This window comes from Clytia hemisphaerica, unplaced genomic scaffold, assembly GCF_902728285.1.
Source record: "Clytia hemisphaerica strain Z4C2 unplaced genomic scaffold, Clytia hemisphaerica genome assembly, whole genome shotgun sequence".
Classification (NCBI taxonomy): domain Eukaryota; kingdom Metazoa; phylum Cnidaria; class Hydrozoa; order Leptothecata; family Clytiidae; genus Clytia; species Clytia hemisphaerica.
In genome coordinates, this window is record NW_027103721.1 from 833,633 (window position 1) to 852,575 (window position 18,943).

General features: G+C 35.9%; 2 protein-coding genes across 5 annotated transcripts in view; one reads left to right on the top strand and one right to left on the bottom strand.

Annotated features, from left to right (window-relative positions):
• Positions 1 to 18,943, bottom strand: part of LOC136804336 (huntingtin-like) — a 143,199-nt gene that overhangs the window by 94,434 nt on the left and 29,822 nt on the right. For 3 of the 4 annotated variants that reach the window (XM_067061046.1, XM_067061044.1, XM_067061045.1), the window contains exons 23-33: positions 18,258 to 18,436; positions 14,879 to 15,015; positions 13,772 to 13,885; positions 12,870 to 12,989; positions 12,141 to 12,498; positions 10,703 to 11,025; positions 10,264 to 10,367; positions 9,434 to 9,518; positions 8,930 to 9,106; positions 772 to 833; positions 89 to 224 (exon numbers count right to left, since the gene is read on the bottom strand). In XM_067061046.1, coding sequence (XP_066917147.1) covers positions 89 to 224; positions 772 to 833; positions 8,930 to 9,106; positions 9,434 to 9,518; positions 10,264 to 10,367; positions 10,703 to 11,025; positions 12,141 to 12,498; positions 12,870 to 12,989; positions 13,772 to 13,885; positions 14,879 to 15,015; positions 18,258 to 18,436 — 1,795 coding nt within the window. The remainder of the gene's footprint in view (positions 1 to 88; positions 225 to 771; positions 834 to 8,929; positions 9,107 to 9,433; positions 9,519 to 10,263; positions 10,368 to 10,702; positions 11,026 to 12,140; positions 12,499 to 12,869; positions 12,990 to 13,771; positions 13,886 to 14,878; positions 15,016 to 18,257; positions 18,437 to 18,943) is intronic. The other variant, XM_067061047.1, reaches the window with a different exon arrangement.
• Positions 16,302 to 17,476, top strand: LOC136804335 (microfibril-associated glycoprotein 4-like). Its single transcript, XM_067061043.1, has one exon. It carries the CDS (start codon positions 16,317 to 16,319, stop codon positions 17,337 to 17,339), a length of 1,023 nt encoding a protein of 340 aa, XP_066917144.1. The 5' UTR covers positions 16,302 to 16,316; the 3' UTR covers positions 17,340 to 17,476.

The following is an 18,943-nucleotide window of genomic DNA, read 5'->3' on the forward strand; positions in this document are numbered from 1 at the left end:
TCTTCCTCTAATCCGAAGAAAAAACTCTTGGTCCCTTGAAGATCGAATTAGAGAGAGTCAACGTAATGATTCACATTAACATTTTAACCTTTTTGATGATGTACTTCTTATAGTCAGCTTGGGGCGTATCCGCCAACGGGTGTTGATGAGCACTAAGCGTTGATGCTTCTGATGACGTCACTTGTTTGGTCATTCTTTCGATTGATGAGCACAAACGAGGGTAGCTAATGTGAAAGGATGGAGCGTGTCAAGACAATAGACATCTTTCTCAGATTAGTAAGTAAGTCTGCGACCGCAGTCGGAGGCGACCCGAAGGCTCCTCTTTCGATAGCTATCTACCCGAAGGTAGAGTAGAGCGCCACTCTTTCTCCCTGGATTTCTCCACTTACCCTTGATCCTTCTCTTAATTGCTGAGCATCAAGCAGAGAAGCATCAAGTACCATTTTGAGAATCTTTGGTATGACCCGGCTGGGGGTTGAAACCACGACCTTGCCAACCGTAGCCGGATGCTCTACCACTGGACCACGGTTCGCTCAGATTCATACAGAAGATCCTCTTAGAGATAGAGGTTCTTTTTTTGTTAAGTTCCTTAACTTCCGCCATTATGGAAACGAGCGTTCGTTTTGCGTAAGGGATCACTTTTACAAATTCGAACGTCTGCTTCCATAATGGTGGAAATTACGTAACTAAACAAAACATAAAACATTTCAATAGAGATAGCAGACTAACTTGAAATAAATAGGTTGGATTTTTTTTATCAAAAATGTATACCTTCGCTTCATAGATTTTGTGGAAGTGAATTCTACCAAAGCTTCGTGCAAGTTTGGATTTTTCTGTAATGGAAATGTTTTAAATATTGAGCCAAGAATGATGGCAAAAAGGAATATAGAAAACCATTTTTTTTCAGCAGGTCGGCAGAAACAAATTTCGAGTTATGGAGTAAAGCTTATAAGGCACTATGTTGTTAACTGAAGGGATCATATAAGTTGATGTTCAAATGTCTTCTTCATTCGATCTATAGAGACTTTACTGTATATTGCAATCCCATCTGGTTGCGGTTGTCAATCTCTGCATTTTAAGACTGTCACCGGATCGATGAACCATAACTTATTCCAATCAAACGGGACAAATGGAAATTTTTAGCATTGAGAATGATTAAATATGTTGAAAAGCTTCTGCTCTTAATAAAACTTGTTTCAATATCATTTGGTCATAAATTAAACAGGAATTCAAATTCTTGTTTGTTTGAGTTGCCTAAAGTAGATTATTTGGTGAGTCTTTCCTCTTGTTGGGGGACTGTACTTAAAAAAAAACAACTCTACTTTATTGGCTGGTTGTGCCGTAAGCGATCCAGATTGGTTCTTTAGCGGTCTACCTTATCGGGGAAAAAATGTCGGGGGAAAGTGACGAAAACTTTGAAGGGGTAACGTTTTATCACCCGACCAAAACTTGTACCCGATTTTTTTATCCCGCAACCAAAATTTAAATCTAATTTTTTTACACCTTTTTCACCGAAATTAGTGCTTTAAACATCGAATCAATTTTCGAGCTAGTGAAGGAAACCATTTCTTTTGGAGAATTTAGTCGACAAATCCGAAATTTTGGTCGGGGAAAAGTGACGAAAATGCCTCTAGGTGACGAAATTTTTCCCCGACGAACAAAAACCCCGACTAAATAAAACCATGGTTTCATTCATGTTATTCAGTCCCCCTTAAACAGCAAATCACCCCTTATCCATTTCTCCCCTCTTAATTTGGAACTCCATTTGTACTTTACCCTTATTTTCTAATCCCCCCTTAAATATTCTTCTGTTTTTCTAAAGTACCCCTTAGATTCTTTGTTTTTGAGATTGGGTGTTGTCTTCAATCAGAATCGGATAGAGGGTTCTGCACTAACATGATGATGATACCACTCTTTGTAATACCACTTGACACACTTTGTAATAAAAATCAACACACTTTGTAATATGAAAAGCTGACATACTTTTTGCGGAACGCGCGTTCCGCATCCTTTGGCAAGATCTGCGTACGCGGGACGTAAATTTGTATATGTTCGAGAAATGCTGCCGATTTGGCTCACGAAAAAACCCCGAGCAAAGTAGACTTTTCTTTTTTTTATAAAATAAAAGTGTTTTTAAAATTATATCGAGTTTGACTATCCAATCAAGTGCGAGATGTTTGTTTTTTACTTTCACTTTTGCACACTTGCGAAACAAAGATGGCAATTTTTGTCAAGGCAGGATCCTGCTGATTTTTTAAGCTGGAAGGCATCATTTGCTTGTAAAATAACATTGCTGCTGTTCACACTTATTGTAAATTTTACTTGAGTATCATTCTTGAGGTTTTTTACCACTTCCTCTGGGAGAGGAGAGCTGTCCTACCATCCACTTGCTAATGTGACAATAATGCGTGTGGCTGTTTTTTTTGTTGTCAACTGAAATTTTCGATAAATGGTCTGACAGATGGTTGTTTACCTTGTGGCATCCATACTGCATGGCACATTTTTGTGAAAATTGATTGGAGTAACCATTCCTATTACATCAATTGATCTCATTGAAAACTATTTTTATGGCTTGATGAGATCAAACCAAACAAATATCTGCAACAGTCAACTGGTCAAGTCAGATTTAAAGCAACATTTGGATTTCGAAATAATTTAACATTTAGACTTTATTATTTTATTGGAAATGTCATGTCATGGTTAAACTTTACATTCAGCCGAACAATGATTTTTTTATCATGTTGTCAATACACGGTTCAACGTATTTGAGTAAACACTTTTACGAAAAATATCATAATACACTATCGAATATTGGGTGATTGTGGTACGGTCAGTAACATTTGTTGAGGAGGTATGCTGCGAAGAACAGACACATTATTTTTTAATGGACCTTATCAGAGTTTTTTACTTTTCTAAAAAAGCGATGCATTGTGGGATTGTTTCGAGTGTGTTACAAATAATATCTCTTAGGAACTCCTCGAGGGAATTCTATTGTAATACACATCGCTTTTCATAAGAAATATATGTTAAGGCAGCAATCAGAAAATACACTTCCATTTTATTTTTAATCTTTTTAAGTCAGTAGTAGAAAATTTCAAATTCACTGCTGCTGGTGGTCATTATTCAGTTCAAACACTTTAAATAATTTCCAAATAAAATAAACTCTTTCACAGCATTTTCCTCAAAATTCTTGGACATGTATACTGGCAAAATGAAATGCATCCGAAGAGGTTCGTGATCGCTGCCTTATAATATTGGAATGTTTCAAGGGGTTTGAAGTCATTGCATGATTTGCTTTTTTGATTGCATGAAAGTATGAAAACTAGTAGTGAATTATAATTAGTGATATTTTGGTAAATAAATTTTATTCTTTACCACTTTTAGTTATGACATCCTAAACTATCAAAAAGTCCATATTACAATGTCACATTTACTATAATAATATTTTAAAACTACAAAATCAAAACAATGACGAGAAAGACTACATTATTACGAAAACTACACATCAATGTGTTATTGTTTTTATTACTTCATGATTGGAATAGGGTCTTTTTTTACAGGATACGTTTGTTGAAAAATTCTAGAAGGATCTTTTAAAACTCATTAAATTATTTTCAGTTTAAAAGCCATGTATGAAATACTCTGTGTTACCCTTTTAAATACCACTGTAACCCCTTATGTTATTAAGTCCATGCAAAAAGTTGTATTGAGCAGATATCTTTATACTTTTTCCATGAAGATTTTTTGAAACTACTACAAAGTATTACAAAATCGAGTATATGTCAGTGTTTTTTACACTTTTGGCAAAAACGTGAAAATTTGGGCACTTTTTTGAAACCAAATTTTAGATAGAAAGTTTTCGTTCATTTTCAAATTTAGTGGTTCTATTGGAGAGAGAAAAGATTGAAGATTCCATTCCTTTTTAAATGAACTATATAGCGTTATTGTACTAAAAGTAACGATCTTTCAAAGTTTGGAGCAGTTAATCATAAATTTATTCCATTGGGAAATGGAAGAAATATTCCAACGGTAATAACTCATTGAGTTTTTAAGCTTTTGGGATAAAATTTGACAGGCAGAAGCCTTTAAGCGTTCGCAATCCATAAAAGGAAGAATTATTCCATTTAGAGCAATTCTGGAGGAGTTATTCCACTTTTTCGTTGGATAAATCACTAACTTCATTGAAAATTTTATTGGGCAATATTTGAGAAATTATGTTCAAGCAAGCATTTGTTCAATCTCAAAGCATCCCTAGCATTGAAAAGTTAACATTTTGTTGGAAATGGAGCATGCAGGGATTCCATGTTTCACTTTTTACATAACCCCTTATCATGGTACTCTTTTTTTATTAGTTTGGTAGAAAAGGTGTCATTTCAGAAGTATCTTTTTGTAAAGAATAATTTTACACCTCCTGATAGTAAAAAACTTGCTTTATCCGTAGGGTAAGATATAAATTCATTTGGAGCTCTCTAGAATTAGCCACATTCCGTAAAAGGGCCTGGTAACTAGCTGTAGGGACTTTTTCGATGATATGCGCCATCTTGCGAAAATTCCAAACCAAAACAAGCCAAGATTGAGAGGAAAAGTTAGAGAAGACTGAAATTTTTAGCAGATTGGAGTTGTTTTCACAATCCACAATGAAAAGTAACTGCAGTTCCAGCTTGTGTTTTTGTGAAAGACTCTAATGGTAACCCTATTAAAGTCCATCGTTTGCCAAAGGATCCTGAATTGTGAAAACAGTACAAAAAACTTTTCAAAACAGAAGGATTTGAAAATTTGGTGTCATATGTTCTGACCATTGGAGTTTGTTTCAGATCATCTTCTAATGATTTACCAGATGTTATCTGAATCCCAATACATACTGATCAAGAAAATTAAGTATGAACGAGTAAAGAAGTGTTGGGTTTTTTTTCTGGAATTCTATTAGTTTCAAGAACAATGCTATGGATGGAATGATTCATCCTAAATGACTTGCTTCATTCGAATGTTTTCATCAAATCCTTTCGAAAAGAAGGTTAGATAATCACTTGATAAAGCGTTACTTCTAAGATTGATATATTCCTAACTAGTTCTTGTGTTAAAAAATACGTTACGTTCATGTCAAGTTATTGGCCATAATCTGAGCTTTGAATCTCATGTTTCATTTTATGACAAAGAAACTTTTCATCGAGAGTATTTGTAGTTTAGAGCGTGCAAAGATTATTTATTCCATGAAACTTTTGAAAAATGCCAGAAAATATTTTTTTTTTGTTGGAATTCGAAATGTTACATTGCTTGGGTGATTGGTAGACTTCGACTTATAATGTATTTTTAAATATTTAATTTAATCGAGCACTCCAGAATGCTCGAATTCCAGTAAGTGCTAGCCTCGAAGAATTCATCAGCATCATTTCAAATAAGTAATAGTCCGAAAAAGCTCAAAGAGGCTACTATGGTTAGGTTTTCTGATATTTCTTGCTGGAATATTAATCCTTCTCAGCTCCTTTAGATTATTTCATTAGCATTCATTGTTAAAATTCGTTAACTTTATCCCGGGGGGGGGGGGTACTAGGGCAAAATGGGTTACGGGGATGCTCCGCTGGTCAGGGTACCTTTTTTAACCTCCACGAGTCCCAGGTAGGGTCGCAAAAACACCAAAATAGAAAAATCAGTCCCTCGTAGGGTGCCTATTTCTGGAAAATTTGGGGAAAAAGTAGAAACTTTGGAATTTCAGTCCCATTCAGGGTCACTTTTTTCGCAAATTTCGAGTCCCACGTAGGGTCCATTTTTCGAACCTCAGCGGAGCACCCCCGTCGGTCGACAAGGGTAGTACCCCCCCCCCCCCCGGGACTTTATCTTCATATGTATTATGAGTTCATGCTATAAATTCTTTCTTTGTTCGATAATCAATATGGTTAAATAATTTTGCTTCCATATAGTCCAAGTTAAATGGAATTTCAAATACTTATTGACTCTGTAAGGGTTGGAATATCTTTCTAAAAACTTTCTAGGGTAACCTTGTACGATTTTCCATCAAGTTTAGATGTTATAGAACTCAAAATCATTTGATAAAACCTTAAAAATTTATGTTTAGCTTTAAATAACTTTTGTGACGGAATAAGCAATAAAAAAGTGCTCTTCGCTTGTATTCTTCGAAATTCAGGGATGAAGGTGTAAGGAAATCGTATTTAGAACTTTGAAATTTTTATATAACAATTTCAAATGAGAAAAACACAAAATTTCAACAGATTTGAAAATGATAATTCGCAACTTATTGGAAGTTTTCATCCCAAAATACTCAAGAATCGTGATTTTAGACTGAAAAAACCGTTTTTCACGAAAATTAGTTTGTACGTTTTTGCCAAAAGTGTAAAAAACACTGACATATACAAATGACTTTTTATCCGTCTTTTAATTTTTCCAACATCCTCTTCTTTGACATTATTGTTATGACTCACTGGCAATAAATTCTTGGTGAATTGTAAAGTTCTTATTAGTTTGTTTTTTAAATTCTCTATTCTATTATTAATAGTCGTTGATTTCTTATACATTTTTCTTCGCTTTGCGAAAACAGAACGCTCGTTCCGCAAGCCCTTTTATGTTGATTAATAACACCTAACACACTTTATAATAAAGGAAAATTTCCATTCAAAACAAAAAATTTTTCTAAGGTTTTATTATAAAAATGTAGGTGAAGCTGTCTGGTATGCCTGGACAATCAGTTAGTTATCTGATATTCCGATGGCGTATTGGCGGCCGCCCACGCTAAAGCTCTAAAGGAGCGGGCCAATATACCATCGGAGAGGAATAGTAGTTGTCCATTGATGTGCCGACATAAGTTTAGCCCTCATTTTCGGGGCCGTGCTGAACGCTCAAAAATTGTTTTTTTGAGATCTGGCGCCTCAAAAAGACCGTCAAATCACTGTCGTTAGTTACCACGTCATGAGTATGTCGGCAAAAATTACAAACAACATGGCTGATGTAATTTTCAAAAAATGTGTGCTGTATGGTTGTTTTTGGTTTCTTTTGATGGATTTTTTGTAGTTTAACTGTACTTATCACTCCCTGAATATTAGTTTTAGTATCCAGTGTAATTTCTGTATGTGCACCAGCCCAAAAAATGTGTTTCTACCACAGAAAAGTTGATAATCATAACTTTTGTTTTTGTTTGTTTTGATGGCTGATTTTTTCTGCACTTTCTCAAATTTTATACCATTCAAAGACCAAAGAAACTAAAGCAGGTATGTTCCTATGGGCTTAGGCTTTTATCAGTAACTTTCATGTTGTTATCTATCTTAGACCGTCCTGCAAATATAACTGTTGTCCACCGGCCAACAACCGACAAACCGACTTCAGTGTTCCAGAACTGAAACACTGAAGTTTTTTGGATAAAATCTTTATCAAACTTCACAAAAGTGTTCATTGAGGGTTAGTATTCATTTTCTATAGCTTTAGTTTTTCTTTTAGTGTTATTATAGATGATGAATATGACTTTTCTCTTCTTTCAGGCTTTTTTGTGTACAATGTTATTTCTATTTTGTTTTTGCTTCTGTGATCAGTTTAAAGAAGGAAAAATACTTATTTGAGTATTTCTACATTTTGCATGATTCCTTCTCCAAAAAGTTTTGTATTTGAATTTATTTCGTGAAACCTTTTGAAGTTTTTTCTGACCCAAATTTTGTCGGCCATGACACCTTCCCTGTCCAAATTGCACTCGGGCCCATTTTTCTAAAAAATTACGCGGTCAGGCGAAATTCCGTAATGTATTTCTTCCAGATGTTGAAAATTTTCCCGACCTTCAGAGCTTTAGCGTGTCGGAAGAAAATTTCTACATCGGGTGCCAGATTAATCAGTTAGGGGAGACGTTTAAATCTTTCTTGGGGCGATTGGTTGTTAATTTTCCTTTTTATACACCCCCTTCTCACAGACCCGGCAGGATTTTTTCAGCCAGTGGGGGTAAAAATAATGGACTGAAACTCGATGGGGATTGTTATCACCATATTTTTTATGGGTGGGGATTTAAAAAATCTATTGTTTTCAAGTCAGAAAAATTAGTGGGGATGGGAAAAATAAAATAATATTTTGCATTGAGGATTGGTTTATTCGATTATTTTTAGTGGGGACAAAATTTAGAGTATAATTTCTCACTGGGGACGATATTTGGGCCATTTTTCCAGTGGGAAGGGGTCCCAGTGGGTCTGTGGTGAGAAGGGGGTGTTTTTATTACGAAAGTTAAAACTTTCGATGTCTGTTTTCTTTTCATAGCTGATCAAAACATTTGATTACTACAATATTTTAAAATTTGGTTGGTTAAAAAAGTCAATAGATTATTCTTTCAGCCATATAAAGCTTTTTCTTTGTTTGTATCAGGGAAATACAAAGAGCAGGGTTATGACTTCTCTATGGTAAATGTAAGTATAATTGATTCATGAGTACTAGATCATTCATTATTTAGCATTTTCAAGTATTTAGAACTGAGCCAACAATCCAATAGTTCGCACAACAATCAAAACGCGTCTTAATGACACGAACTCGGATAGTGCTTCGATACAGCCGCTTTGAAAAACCAAGCTGGCGCTTTATCCTTGAAAGAGTTCGTGTAGAATTTCCAGGGGGTCTAAAGAAGTGTTTTTTCATTTTTCCAGGGGGTAAAAAGTTATTCTTGAATTTCCAGGGGATGAACAACTGATTTTAGTTCGTCCACCCTCACTTTAAGACACGAAAATAATTTTTTCCAAGTGTGGGGTATTTACACTTTTCCAAGAAATTTGTTTTCTCTTGAAAAGGTTCGTCCAACCCCTCCCCATGTATGGATATTTTTTGGAATTGCCAATTAGTCAGAAACCAGTGGACATTTTTTAACTTGATTGCTGGGCGAACTTTTGGATTGTTAGTAAGTAAGTAAGGTATATTTTGCATTTATTGCACGGTATATGTTGCATTAACCTACCTCGTCGGTCAACGACTGAATGTAATCCACTCTTCGACATGTCAATGTTTCCGCTTTTCGTGCCAGCCCGTATATCTTGAAGTGCGGTAGAATTTTCAGCAACAGTAAAATGACTTGTGGCGATTGTGACAGATTGACACATTCTAAGTGTTGCAATAACCATTTCAAGGCTGACGACTGAAAAACGAGAACGGGGGTTATGCTGGTTAAACAAACCAAACGGTCTATGGTCAGTGGGGCACTGTCAAATGCACGTACTTCCTTCGAAGAACGACCATTTTGATCACTTACCACCAAAAAGTAAAACTAGATAGAATTTCTGGTTGCTTGACCAATATATTTTGGAATTAATCGACAATAATAACCCCAACGTTAAGCTTAACTAGGGTTTAAAAATGATGATTCGCAAACCCCTACCCGATAACAAAAATGCCTGTTGTTAAAAAGACGATTACTTTTCTGTAAAAAAGAATTTAATTTTAAAGTTTAAAAGTCAACACAAACCTTTTTCTGTAGGAATTTGGGTGTGATATGTTCAGTGATTGTTTGCAAGAATATCTCTGTTGAGCCTGTGTTTTGAAGCACGCGGCTATTAACGAAAAAAAAGAGAAAAAAACGCCGTTGAAAGTAATGCTTGGTTTAGTGAGAAATTACGTTTCTTTTTATGGTTTTCTTAAGCGTCGCTCGATAAAAACGAACGTTTCTTGACACCTCTAAAACGGAAATACGGCCTGAAAACGATAGCGCTTGGAACAGCAATGGTTGATCGCGAACTGTGGAGGGAGCGTTATTGTTTGTTACCGACCTAAGGTAGGGAGGGGGAAAGGTGGTTTAGCAAAAGTATACGTCTATTGTTAGATTGACGTCATTTCTATTGTTCGTCCCTTACGTCTCAATTAAACATACAACTCAGGCAAGTTACGGCCTGTGCAAAAAAACTCGATAAATCAAAGGACACGATTTTTCTTTTTTGACAAAAACGTTTGTAAACTTTTGCTCTTTATATTTATGTTATCTCAAAATGGGCACTAAATAACTCTGTTTCAGCCATTTATGGAAAATTGAGGAAAAAGGCTTTTGCTGACATCAGCATAAAATAAAATGTTACTTAATTGCTCCAGGAATGCTCATCCAAAAAAACTCAAATTTTGCATGGAGATATAGTAAAAACGATGATCCTTCAATTCAAATTTTTTTTTCTTAACTCAGATACTTTCAGTTTTCCTCAAAAACTGCTGACGTAATTTTCCGAATTTTTAACACCCCTTGTAAACAGAGAACAATATTTTTGCGTAGGTAATATATGGATGACTCCTAAGTACCTATGTACCTACCTTATAAGTTCTTTGACGGGCGGTTCATTGAAGTGCAACATGAGTTTATCGATGTTGTTTTTCAATAGATCTCCAAGAGCTTCCATGCTCCCACTTTTCTGCTCCTAAAATCATGATTCGATGTTAAAGGGAATTGGATTTGCATAGGAATTTAAATATGCGAGATTGCTCACTCTTTCTTAAAATGTGGCCACTAACAGTTGTTTTAGACTCAAGATGGTGAAAGGTCTTCACTAAAATGAGACTTCCAAAACCGAGACAATTGTTGGTTCGTGGCGTAATTTATGAAATTAACCGGAGACGGAGCTACCATGATTTACTGCTATTAAAAACAACCTTTATAAAAAATTCAATCACATAATACACTTATTGTACTAAAAATGGCTTCGGTTTTGAAATAGAATTCGATTTGCGAAATCTTTGTAACGACTATTCATACCTTTAACTGTGAGAGTACCACTTCACAATAGAGCAACAATGCTCCTTTACCAATCACATCGCGTTCCCAGAGCACGTGATATTGTCCTGCCTTCTGATTGGTTAATGATGATGAAAATTGTTCGTTCCAAAAGGTAGCATTTTGAAGATTTAGGTTTTGCAGACAGGAGAGCCATTTAAGGAAACAGAAGGAATGTTGGTGAGGTAATGAACGGAGGTTGTTTGTGACGGACGTCAGAAGACACGTCGTGGAAGCGTCGTCCTGACGTTGCCGTGGTTTTTGAATGCAAGATAAGAGGTGTGATGATAAAATTTTGAACGAACCTGTAAAAGATATAAAAATAGCTTGCATTGAATAACATTTAATCCGCGAGTAAATCTAGTACTTAAAGGGACATAAAAGTAGTAAAATGTAAACATTGCGCTAGTGTAGGTATAAACTTATTTCTTTTTTTATGATTTTTGTTGGTGGAAACAAAAATCATAAAAAAGAAATAAGTTTATACCTAAACTAACATTGCACGAAACCGTGTCATTAAAGAGAACAATTAAAATCACGTGTCCAAAACAAACCTGTAAAACAATTAAAACAATCAAAATAGTCATATTTGTTTTTATTTTTTATTTTGACATGTGACATTTGTTTTGATTTTGTATCCCGCTGCATACGGTTTGCTTACAAATTTCTTCACTATTTTTATGTCCCTTTAAAGACAACTGCCTATTTGGCTTCCAACGAAACGTCCAGCGTAAAACAATTCGACAAAGTCATCCGTCAGTTGTATTTTTTTACGCATCCGTTGGACGTTCTCATGACATCGTTTTCTCACTGGAAAGCATCTCGACAGATATATCGTTTTTGATCCAAAACAAATCAATACAGTTGATGCTTCGACGAACTACCATTCAATACGCTTTCTTATTCGATGAAAATCCAATTCCCTTTGGAAATCGAATTAGAAAGAGCGTAAACTGTAAATCGACACAATACTAAATTCTAAAGTTTTTTTTCCAGATAGATTTCTGTGTAAGGTAAACCACATACCCGCTGAAGACTATTTAAGACTGAATTTTATACAACTTTCAATCTGACAGGACCAATGATTTAGTTCAAATTACAGAAAGATTCGAAGAGCGGAGATTCAAATTAGTGATCGAATTTACCGTAGAAGACAAGGCCTGGGATCTCGTGACGTCTTATAATAAAAGGAAGTGAAGTGATAAGAGAAGTTAGCATTCTAGTCTTAGTCCAGGGAAAGTGTGTACAAAAAGGATGCAATATGTGCGTTTTTGAGTAGAAAGCATGAAATTTTGTACAGTGGTACCTTAGGGGGTAAGAAACATTTTAAGCCTCTGACCCACTTCCGGAACACCTGTTTGTGCATCCCTCGGTCTCGGTATCTCTCGGTCTTCAAACTCAATGATGATAATTATATTACCTGACTTTGCGATATACGATAGGAGAGAAAGCAAGGTCTCAAGAAGCGGAACAATGGATAAAGCCTGTTCACTCTCCACCGTCACACCATAATAACACCTTTCCAATTCTTGACATGACAGATCAACAAAATACAAGATAAACTGTGCGAAGTATTCAGCCGCAGATTCTGCGCTAGTTAATTTTGTTGGTTGCTCAATGTTTTCATCATCTCCGGCGTTGCTAAGGAAACAAGGTCGTACGAGTGAAGAATCCAACTGTTGCATTCTGGTAAAAATGATATCCTCTTTATTCTGCATCAATAGTGTACGTAACAAGCCGACCAATGTTGATAAAGCTCTGTTGATCTGATTGTTTCGCTGAAAATAAAACGATCGAATAGCATAAAGTTATTGTAGCATTAAATTCGTCAGAAATAAGAACATTAAATTTTTTTTGAACCTTCGCATGTTCTTAACTTTTTGAGTTTCAAGTTTAAAATGTTCTTCAAATGTTCTTCGAATGTTCTTAATTTCACCATTTCTGATTATTTTTGTGCATTCTTTTCCTAAGAAAACGATAATAAAGATTCCACTGATTTCCAGGAGAGTCCAAGTTAGACAAGTATTTCGATTTGTACAAAACTGCTGTTACGGCCGTCAATCTCTCATCAAAAAATTAAAAAATTAAAGAAGGATTCAAACATATGCTTTCATTGAAATTTTCACCGCAATCAGCCAAACTTACTTACTGGTAAATGAATGTCAAGCAATGGTTTCAAGATGATATCGCCAGGGCGTAACGCCAACGGTGCCACTGCATCCATCAGTGAAAACAATGTCTGTAATTGCACCATTGATTCCATTTGAACCTTGTAATAAACAAATATTTGAAAGCGAAATCAAAAACGCAACAGAAATTTTGCGAAGACAAGGTCATAAAAAAAAGGTGCAATGCCAACAGGTATAAGACGTCAAGGCCGAAAACCAACGGTTCCCGGTTCAAATCCCTGCTCTTTTAAATGTCCCGTCACGTTCAAAGAGTGAAGCCGGGTACTCTGTTAAACGAATCGAAAAACTGTCTAAAAATCCTAAATTATTTGACTTTCCTATTCACGTAAAAATATTGAACCTTTAACACTAATATACCGAAAGTATCCACTCAAAAAGATGATTCAGCTAAAAATAGATACAGGTTGGTAGGTTGCTTAGAAATCTTGACCCGTTTAATCCAGTTACTTTGATAGTTAGTCCTCACTGAATAAAACAGAAACCCGCGGTAAATAAAAAACGGCAAGAACACAAAATATCTTTAAAGGTTTTATTTTTACATAAGTATTCTCGTTTCATTTCAGACACATATTTCATATCGGGACAGTGTCTGCCTATTGTGATATTATGGTGATATAAGCAAAAAAATGTTTTTCTTTTCCTCTTTCTGACAAATCTTGCTCCACATCCGTGTCAATCCAATGTGAAAAAGCTTGTGAATTAAAATTGTTGAGTAAGCAAACGATATCACTCCTATTTAAAAAAACAAAACCTTTAAAGCACCGATAATGCTTTATTGTCTCATCTAGATTTCATGTTTAGTTTGCGTGATGTGTGGGAGGGCCAGAGACAACGACATTGAAAAGAGCAAACCTTTATATACCTCAAGCTTGGAGAGACTTGGTAACAATGTATCGATGATGACTCTGGATAATCTTTTCCATTTTTCATCGTCCGTCTTCGATCCGTTCAACACAGTGGTCAACATTTGTAAAACCTTTAATGAAAATACAAAAGTGTTTTAGGCTCTTAACAAAAGCTAATGACCATAGTCAACTTGTTACCTTATTACACAAATATTACTTGGAAAGTATTCAACGGCCAACAGCGGCTGGTTTTAATTAAGGGGGTTTTTATTAACATGAAATTTTTCAATTCGTGTTAATAAACTGACTAGTAATATTCGTGTAATGAGGTACCTTATCGGCCCTTTTTACACCGGCCCGCCTTTATTGGCGTTATTTTTGGGCTCGTGGCGTAATAAGGGCCGGCTTTAAAAGGGCCGGGGTTAAAGTGCCGCCGCAAAAAGGGCCAAGATTTTGGAAAATAACTTAAAAGCGGCGTTAATTTTTCATCATTATTTCACCATTTAAAGGATTTTAGATATGATTCGAAGACGAAAATTATCCATTGTTTTACTCCATATTTAAAACTTCAGTGAAATATATTCAATATATTTAAAAATCAGTGACAGTTTACTACTGAAAAATGACAATTATTTACTAATTTGAAGCATAAGTAGCCATTTTTATAAATTTTGACGTTATTAACGGCCCTTATTGGCGTAAGCCCAAAATTAGGCTGTGGCGTAATAAGGGCCGGCGTAAAAGGGGCCGGCGTTAAATTTGGGCCGGCGTAAAAAGGGCCGATAAGGTAGTTTGGAAAATTACGCAGTTAATAAAGTGTGCACCCTCTCCTCACTCTACAGGAGTGGTTTTAACATGCCATCATTTATTGCTTATTTGTCCACTTCTTTCAAATTCCCAGTTTTCACGACTTCAAAAAAGGAGGCAAATCTGGGCAAATATCCAACGAGCTCTACGAACAAAGCTCTTCGTTCTTCCAAATCCGTAGATATGATGCTTGTAAAAGTTTGAACTTTTCAATTTTTTAACAGGACAGTTTTTTAATCAATTCTTTTTTTTTTTTGAAAATCAAGAAACACATATATCGGGTATTTATAAATAAGGAATTATAAATAAATTCTTACCTCTGGGTATTGTACGACACGAAGTAGCATAGAAACGATCACTTCTCTCTGTGTATCCAAATCTTTCGCCGAATCAGGACGCGTTTGACTTTGTGATGTAAACAAATCTTGAACGATCGGCTTCAAAGCTGGAATGGCTAAAACCAAAATATTTGTCCGATCTATATGAAACAACAAATTTGATGCCGTAGCTACAGGGGGCAAGGGGCAGAAGTTTTTTTTATTTCCAAAATTGAATATTTTGCTTTTTTGTAATTGTTGGTTTCTGTGGTAAACTATAAATTCAATTCCAATTTTACAATTCCCTACATTTAAATGTTAAACCAGCACTGAAAAGCAACAGATTCGGCAAAACTCGAATTCACAACTATTCGTTAGATTGGTCAAAACTAATGGGGCAAATTTCCAGAACAAAATTCCGGGTGTACAATTTTCCGGAGCGGGGGTTTAATTTCCTGATCCTGAACACTAAAAAGGAATTTTTGAGATTAATTTCCTAACCCTTTAGGAACTGTGAAAAAAAATCGTTTGACTTATTTAAAAATTAACAAGATTTGTTTGACCAGATGGCATTAGGGTTTACTTTTTCATGATTTTTTTGTGAGAATATTTACCACTGCTTCAACAATATTTTCTTTTTACACAGCTGATATACCATTTATTTAAACGTCACTTTTTGAGACGGTCGTGGCTTCTTCGTACGTGTGAGAGTAGATCTTGTATTTTTCTATCTTTGATCTGGAGTTTTCTGGAGTTTCTGAGCCTTTAGGATGTTTCTAAGTTGGACTTTTTAGAGTTCAACTTTGATATTTTGAAATTTGCCAAAGTTGAGTTCCGGGTGGGATTCGAACTACTCTGTACCAGAGTGTATCTCACGATTATCGTAGCAATGAATTTTGAAATTAGCCGTAGATATCGGGTTTATGTACAGACTAGATTCGAACCCACACATGAAAAGTACTTTCGGTTCAGAAGCTCTGTACGTTACCACTAGATCACGAAGCCACGGCACTACTTCGAATTCACATTCTACTTATAGTGTGTATTTTACAGACCTATATATATTGACATGCCAGTGTTAGCCCCAACCCTAGTGGTATCCTTACCAGGGCCTAGAGCCCTTTATTTACCTACCAATGCTACTCCCAACCCTATTTTGACTCTCGTACTCCAACCCTGACCCTAACCGATCCTGACCCTACTAACCGATATAAACGATTTTCACCCGTGCGGATTGAATAACAAAAAATCTACTTTCACCCGTACGAAGAAGTCAGCACCTTCTTAGACGGTGATAATAAATCTTTTCACTCTGTATTTGCACTCCTTTTACTAATTTTATTTATTTTTCTCTAAGATGAAGGGTTTCGATGAAAGTCATTTCACAAGATACAACTGTTCTCCATCTTCGAGCATCTACTCGTAGAATTGTTATAAAATGGCGAAAAAGAATCTTTACATTCTATTAACTACGATGTCAATGTTCCGGTCAGTTACAATCATGAAACTATTGTTGGTCATTTCAATGCTGGCAACTTTGCTGGTAACAAGTAGAGCAGATGATATCACTCAACTGAAGGCTCAAGTCAAGACACTGACAACACAACTGGCCCAAACCAATCAAAAACTGTCATTAGCCAATCAAAAGATAGTTCAGACCAGCCAAGAGGTACGTTATTTGAAAATGAAGGATGACACACAGAATGGGGTTTGTCATTTCAAATCACACAACCCATGCGATCCTTGTTTCTGTGTTGAAGATTACTCAATGGCAGAGAAATACTATTGTGATTGTAGAGCTATGCCCGTCAGGCGTGATTGCAAGGAGCATCACGTCCAAGGCGAACGAATCAATGGGTTATATCTGATCAATAAGAATGTTAATTCGCTTGTGACGCAAGTCTTCTGTGACCAAACAACGGATGGAGGAGGATGGACACTGGTGCAAAGAAGAGTTGACGGTTCCGAGAATTTCGTTCGAAATTGGACCGAATATCGAGAAGGATTCGGTCGGCTTCACCGAGAACATTGGTTCGGCAACGAAAATCTGTACCGATTGACAGCTCAATCTTTCATGAAAGGTTCGGAAGTACGTTTTGACATGATCGTATTGTCAACTGGAGCGTTTCAATGGGCCAAATATTCAAATTTCGAGGTAGGAAGTGAAGCGGCTGGATATGACCTTCACATCTCCGGATACTCGGGCAACGCATTGGATGGCATGAACTATCATGATGCAATGAAATTCAGCACTTATGATCGTGATAATGACCAACATGCATCAGCTAATTGTGCTCTCGATCGGAATGCTGGGTGGTGGTTCAAAAGTTGTCTTCATGTCAATTTCAACGGTCCGTATGACGAGTTGAGAAAGGAGAGCATTACCAACATCTGGAAACCATTTTCATGGTTCGGAAGACAGTTGAAATTCTCCGAAATCAAAGTCCGTAGAAAAATATAAGACTTTTTTTAATGAAAAGGTGAAAAATTGTATTATTTGTTCTCTAATTTTGTTGATAGATAATATAATATTAGTGATAAAATAAATTCAAACGTTGAAATTTATTATAAAGCGAAATACCATTATCATTATTATAACAGACGATCTTACATTTCATGCTATCCTGGCGGTATAATCTAGTGGTTTTTTATCGGGAGGCTAGGAACCTTTATTGTTTGTATATTTGTTCGTGCAATATCTTATAAATACAAAAAAGAGTTCGTACTTGCCATAGGGAGTGCCAAAAAGGTTCGGAAAGAATAGACCAATCGTGGAAACCGTGTTATAAAAATTCTAGCAAAAATTCCTTTTCAAGGGTTTTCTTTATAAAGCCATCAAACCTGTGTATATCCCTGACAGTCCACTGTCATTTAAATTTACCCCCTCCCAACAAAAGAAAAATATTAAATAGATTCAGGCACAGTGGTGCTGAAAACGAGTAAACAGGTCTACTAATGAACCATGGGCAACTTCAACGACACTTGATCCCATTACAAAGCATCAAATACACAAAACTCCCCCCTAAATACCTCATTTAGAGGCCTACTAGACGGTTCCCGTCGTCGCAAACGCCAGTGTAGCTTGCGCATGAAAAGCCCTTAAGATGATAAAAATGGTATTGTTGGTGCTCTCTAACTTCATTTTTAAGGGGAATTCGAATTCGAAATTGCAGCTTTGCTACCATCTTGCGTTACACACATTTTTCATAAACTCATTTAGTATAGTAAGATAGTCCAGAAAAGAGAATTTTAGAATTTTCAAAACACCGTTCCCACCTTTGGTCTCTTTTTCGAACCTTTTTTGACACTCTCTATGGCAAAAAGTATGAACTTTTTTTATTGCAGAAGACGCGATTTATTTGATTTATAAATACCATACCATGAGTGACGGCAGGTTGTTCACAGGCCATTACTTCATCACATAATCTCATGATGCGTGGCATACCAATAATTGCTTTTGCTTGCGTAAACTTTGGTTGGTAACATTCGTACGATAGCAAAACCAAGAACTGAAACACGGTCGGTATAAACGTCTCCGGCGAACTGAAATAGAACAAGCTATATGCTGAATGAACCTACCTGATGATGAAAGTTATATAGCAATGCGAAAAGAAAAATGAAAAAAAAATCAGTCAGAAAATATAGCGCTTAGCGAAAATACACAACACAATAAATTCATCATTGATTGTTGATGGGGGGAGAGGGAAGGGTTGTAGAGAAAAAATAGTTCTGGTCGCAAAATTCAGTTTTATTGACAATTGAATCATGCTTGATGGTGAGCATTGTTATCAATAACGTTTTTGTGTGAAAAATATAGAAATATAAGGAAAAAATCCAAAAGAAATTCAAGAAATACTGTCTTTCCAGCGAAAAAAGGTTGTTCCGGCGACTTTTAAAATAGTTCCGGCTTCAAAAATCAATTTTATTGAAAATTGAAACATGCTTGATGGTGGGCATTGCTATTAATAATGTTTTTGATTGAAAAAACAACCAATAAGGAAAAAGTCCAATGAAAATCTAGAAAAACGGCGATTTCCGGCATATTTCGGGCATTTACCACCGGAA

Bases quoted from the DNA above. Each gene is read 5' to 3' on its own strand.
- LOC136804335 (XM_067061043.1), top strand. From the start codon at position 16,317: ATGGCGAAAAAGAATCTTTACATTCTATTAACTACGATGTCAATGTTC.